The sequence below is a fragment of the Magnolia sinica genome, chromosome 6 (assembly GCF_029962835.1).
Source record: "Magnolia sinica isolate HGM2019 chromosome 6, MsV1, whole genome shotgun sequence".
NCBI lineage: Eukaryota > Viridiplantae > Streptophyta > Magnoliopsida > Magnoliales > Magnoliaceae > Magnolia > Magnolia sinica.
Window position 1 is genome coordinate 13,256,769 of NC_080578.1, and position 6,000 is coordinate 13,262,768.

The 6,000-nt window shown below is 39.7% G+C and overlaps 1 protein-coding gene across 1 annotated transcript; it reads left to right on the plus strand.

Moving 5' to 3' along the window:
* The first annotated feature begins 5,237 nt into the window (after positions 1-5,237).
* On the plus strand, positions 5,238-5,777 carry LOC131248321 (14 kDa proline-rich protein DC2.15-like). Its single transcript, XM_058248570.1, has one exon. The coding sequence runs from the start codon at positions 5,310-5,312 to the stop codon at positions 5,721-5,723; it is 414 nt and encodes a 137-aa protein (XP_058104553.1). The 5' UTR covers positions 5,238-5,309; the 3' UTR covers positions 5,724-5,777.
* Positions 5,778-6,000: the final 223 nt, after the last annotated feature.

Consider the following 6,000-nt stretch of genomic DNA (forward strand, 5'->3'; position numbering starts at 1 on the left):
TATGATAGATTGATGAAAAAAAAGTAACGTTGGTGGAGCCATCTTTAAGCAGTACATCATGTGCTGGGCGTAGCACTGGCACATAGTTCAAAATACATTTCTGCCTGCCCAATCTCCATTATACACGTGTATGGTGGATGTTAATCACAAATGACTGTATCATGGACCCCACTTGGAACAGTACTGTCGGGCTCTGTACGTGACTTGCACCATGTTTTGAAAAATCTTTCCAAATTGTATTAACCTCCGAAATGTACTTGTAGAAGCGCCAGTTGTAACTTTCACAAGAGCGATAAGACCCTTGGATATTTAAAGTCAACCACAGGCCCACTTGATTGAACTTGATGAATCAATCGGAACCATTCATTACTATCGAAGGAGAGGATAGGACATGGAAGGGGTAGATTTCAGTAAAACTTTGCTAAGTCGGCATGTTTGGATGTTTGTGGCTGTCGTCTAGACAAATTACAAAAGTTGCTTGGGTCCATAAAATACGCGTGATTGTGGCCTGTGGTCTACACAAATTAGGTGGGCCCCAGAAACCATGTGAAGAATCCGGGTGGATGGAGATATCTCTTTGGAATGTTTCTTATAAGTTGTGTAGAAGCAATAATTGTGATTACTGCTTCCTTAGCAAATATGGTAATGAGGGAGTTTGCTAAATACATCCAGACGTACTGAAATTAGATATGTTTAACTACAGCCGTTGGATCTAGAGTCATGTCAAGTAATACAAACTGTCTAGATGGTTGGTCGTCCTTGATAAGAGAGTCTCGATATTATAGATAATTTTAACGCTTTGATCATTTAACTCTCTTCATTTGAATATGGAGTATCTCCGTAACTGTTGTTTTATGGGCCAGTGATCTAAAGTTTAAGATTTCCAATCTTGAAAATTTTCTAACTGGTCACCTTCATATGTTTATATCATCAAATGGACGGTTTGGATCGCCCAATATGACCCTGATCCAATGGTTATATTCACGACCTTTCCTATGGCAATAGTACGTGGGGGCCCACTGTGATGTATGTGTCTTATCCATGTCGTCCATCTGTTTTAACAGCCCATTTTAGGCATGTGTCGTCAATTGTAGCATATCCATCCCAAGCTCAAGTGGACCACACCACAGGAATCAGTGGGAATAATTGACATTCACCGTTGAAACCTTCCTTGGGCCCACAGTGATGTTTATTCGTTATCCACCCTGTTCATAAAGTCACAGATACATGGATGAAGGGAAAACAAAAATATCAGCTTGATCCAAAACTTATGTTGCCCCGAAGAAGTTTTCAATTGTAGGCATTCAATTCCCGCTGTTTCCTGTGGTGTGGGCCACTTGAGCTTTATGCTTCAACTTTATGCTCATGCTCTAAAATAAGCTGATAAAACGGATGGACGGCATGGATAAGATACATACATCACGGTGGGCCCCACAGTTTCTCGGCATGCTAGTCACTCATCTGGCATACGAAAAAGGAAGATAAGACTGGAAACCACTATACCGTCCATTTTGCAGGCCCTTACTATCCAATGGCATACCATAAACATGGGTGATCAACCTGGCCCCACAGGAATTTGCATTGTGACAAGATAAGAAACGTTATTGGATAATGGCCCCAAACACCTTTGCGAATTTTTGGAGATGAGTGGACCTTCCAAGTTTTGAGAGATGAGCGTGGTACATCGTATGTGAGCTACAACCGTAAATTTGTGAGGACCACTACCCGAACTGATCAGGAGTCTGGTGGACCACCACAATTGGCAAGCGCTTGATCAAGATGAGATGGTTGTACTGGAAAACTCGTTTGCTCTGGAATGGTATACAACTTACACCAGATAATTCCTCTTTTTAATCATCTGTATAATTACTTAATTAGTTAATTTGGACTTGTAATATACTACATTCCTAAGGTAGATAGTGCTAGGATCACATCAACGGTCCATATTGAATTCAAAATGCCATCTTAGCTATAACCAAGCAATTGTAACATCTCAAGCTTCATGCACCATGTGATCATCTCTATCTGCTGATTGGTTTTCACGAGGGTCTTGCCCCTTTTAATCTGTATTAATGCTAAGTGAAAATTAGTCGAGTAGTCAAATAGAGGGTGCGGTCCACCATCGGTCCACATCACTTGATGGGTGACACCTTTCACAATCGTAGCAGTCGATTACCTCATTACATGGTCCATTCAGCCTCCAAAGTAGACTTAAATGTAACGGGTGGAAGAAAAAAAATGGAAAAAATAGTAGGAAATATGTAGCCGAGGGAGGAATAAAAAACAAGAAAATAGGAAGGAAAAAATGTAGTGGGCAGATTTTATTTTTTATTTTTTAAAAAAAAACAAGGAAAATTGGAAGGGAAAAATGTAGCAGGCGGAAGATAAAATAAAAATTAAAAAACAACTTGAGGATAGGGGCTCAAGGAAAATAGAGAGACAAGGAAAATGATTGAAAGTGATGCATCTCATTAGTGTCACTAGGGCCAGTTTGGATATATTACCAAATAACTTTTTCTACTTACATATAAGTAATTTATTTAAGATTATAGAGATATGCTCACATAAGTCAACTCGCCCATGATGAGCCCGACCAGACCCATGATGAATCCAATACTACGATAACTCAACATATCTCTATAAAGATAAGTTCGATTTATAATTAATTATAAATAGCTTAAAAAAAAAATTAAAGTTACTTAATCACTTCAATCTAATAAGTAGAATTCCGTGATCAAAGACCTTTAAATAAAAATGTTACTTATAATTGATCTTAAACTAAACTTACTTATCTCAAATAATTTACTTATCCGTTATTGTAAGTAGTAAAAAGTAACTTATTTGATGATATCCAAATGGGCTCTATATGAATGAGTCATGCTGCTAAAATGGCTCCCATCTAATTTACTAGAGCGTGTGGCTCGCGCACGTACAGTGAGGCTAGGAGAGAATATATATGGGAAAAATTAGAAATAAGGAGGGAAAAAATGTACACAAGTGCTAGCTATATGCAAATATATAGGTAAAGAGGGAAGGGCACACTCATGGTTTCCAGGACGGGTTAATTCATTTCCACCTTTTCATATGCCTACTCAAGTTTTAAATATGTCTACTTGTTAAGATAATTTTTTAAGACGAGCCAGTGTAACATATGTACAATATGAAGTTCATGTAATTATTGTCGTACGCTCCATAAAGCCTTTGTTGCATGATATCTTTTAATATTATGCTTCTGTAGCTACATGAAAAGAGGAAGAGAAATTTGAGTGGGTTTTTATTTATTTATTATATAAAATTCAAAATAACTCAAAGGATGCTAATAAAATCTAAGCTTTGCAGGTTGTTTGTGCCTGAAATCCAAACTTTCCCCAAGAAAATCAGAATACCCAGTCATCATTCAAAGTGAATTCCCATGTCCATTAAATATTCAAAGCTTTATTTTTATTTTTATTTTAACTGTATGAAACTAATTAAAAAAAGACCTAAATCATGTTATATATGGTATAACAGGGTGAGTGGCAAGAGTAGTGCACGTACAAAATTGATGGGAGAAAGATAAAGTAAGAGAAATTGCTAAAGAGGGTAAAAGGGTTGGGTTGTAGCAAGGGCTGGACTACATGCCCATGGAGAAAGATTAGATACAGATACAGATGATTAGATGAATGAATCATGTGACATTAATGTTCATCGGCAAAAAGCATACTTTAGAGACACATAGGATTTTCAACATGGAGGCCCTATGATCTCGTGTTCTAAACCGTTCATCTGATGGACCGCACTGTGGATGTGGGATGCCTCAGAAATATCATAGATTAGAAGATCATAACACTTTGATATTTGGAAGTCTTTCCATTCTACGAGAAACATGTTTACATCTTGTATATTAAAAGTCTACTTGATGAAAACTAATAGAATGGATGGGATTGTCAAATCATGGATATTTCTTGAGCAGTTTTGCATCTGCAACAAGTGGTACAAGATCTATAGTTTGGATCACCGAACAATGGGCCTCACATGTGTGGAAGTCGGTGTATCAGACATCGGACCTTTCAATTCCCGAGTACAGAATAATCTCAATGATATGCAAGATCGTGACCACGTTCAGTGTAGGCAGAGGTCGAGTACTTGCGGAAGTGAGTTGGAGTGTTGACGTCACCAAGTTCTGTGGATCCCATCATGCAGTATGAGTTATATCCAAACCGTCCGTTCACTTGGCGAGATCATCCTAAGGCTTGATACTAAAAATAAGAGAGATCCAAAAACAAATTGGGCCACACTGTAAAATGGAGTGGGGGATTCAACGTATACCATTGAAACCATTTTGGGGGTCACAGAAATTTTGGATCAATATGATATTTGTTTTTCCTCTTCATCCAGGTCTGTGTGATATTATGAACAGATTGGATGGAAAATATACGTTATGGTGGGCCCTACGAATGTTTTAACGGTGAGAATAGTTGTGCCACTGCTATTTGTGGTGTGGTCTACTTGAACTTTAGATATGACTCATGTTTTGGATGAAGGTCTTAAATAATCTAAAAAAATGGATGAACGGTGTGGATATGATAAATACATCATTGTGGGGCCCATGTAACTTAGATCTGCTTTAAACCGTTGGTACAACAGGGAGCTCGAGGTGCGTCAGCGCTCGTCTTCGCAGGACACGTACCCACACCAGCTAGGTTGGTGGTGTGTGGTACACCACCCAATCCGCTCGCGGAAGTGAGAATGCGTACGTCGATCACATGTTCAGAAGGAGAAACGCAAAAGACTAGAGAGGATGAATCCTACTCTTCCACACGTGCAAAATACGTGCGGCTGACCTGGGCTGTTCATCATGTTGGTCCACAGTGCATGTGCCATCACGTGAAAATGAGGCTTGTTCGATGGGAATGAAAATACAGACAGATAAAAGACCTGACCGGTGGTTCGCATTCGACGTATAGGCATGGCCCATCTGATGAACGAATCAGTCTATTGTTTTGGGCCACAATGCAAAAGGGTGCAACCCAAATGATGAGTGGTCTAGATCTTGCAATGGCAAATTCCAAATCCTATTCCCTCGAGTAACCTTATCAGGGCTGATGCAGACAAGATCAAAATCCAATCCACAATCCTGTCTTCCAACTTGCAGTGCCAGCTCAATGCTGGCCCGTCATACCACATGGGTACCATCTTATTTTTTTGATACCAAACACATCACAAATCTCCCACTTCTCCCTATAAAAAGACCCAAAACCCAATTCAAATATCAAACCATCTTTCCAAATACACTACTATCCCTTTGATATTCTCTCTAGGGTTTGGAAATGGGTTCAAAGGCCTATGCATCCACAGCCCTTCTCCTTTCTGTCAACCTTCTATTCTTCTCTTTGGTCACATCCACATATATTCCATGCCCACCTGTGAAACCTAAGCCCACTCCAAAGCCTTACAAGCCCCCCACCAAGTACCCACCTGCCTACCCTACCTGCCCAAGAGATACACTGAAGCTTGGTGTATGTGCTGATGTGCTAGGGTTGGTGAATGTGGTTGTTGGCTCTCCACCAACACTCCCTTGTTGCAGTCTCCTTGAAGGCCTAGTTGACCTTGAAGCAGCTGTCTGTCTTTGCACTGCCATTAAAGCCAATATCTTGGGCATAAACCTCAATGTCCCAGTCTCCCTAACCTTGCTTTTGAACACTTGTGGGAAGAAGTGCCCATCTGGTTTCCAATGTGCCTAAGGCCTCTCTCTCTCTCTCTCTCTCTCTCTCTGGTATCTGGTTTGTTGTGTTATGGGGTTCTCTCTCTCTCTCTCTCTGGTATCTGGTTTGTTGTGTTATGGGGTTTGAAGTTGTGGGTTTGATGTGCAAGTCCTTTTTTTTTTTCTCGGAGTAGTGTATTGATTTTGAGATGAAAGGCTGTTGTGATTAGGCCATTCTATTCTAATAAACATATCAGTCAAGGCTAGTAATAAATAATGTACTCATGGGTATTAATGAGAAAAGTGATTCCTGATGG

What these genes read in the sequence shown, in the direction of transcription:
- LOC131248321 (XM_058248570.1), top strand. Translation starts at nt 5,310, where the DNA reads ATGGGTTCAAAGGCCTATGCATCCACAGCCCTTCTCCTTTCTGTCAAC.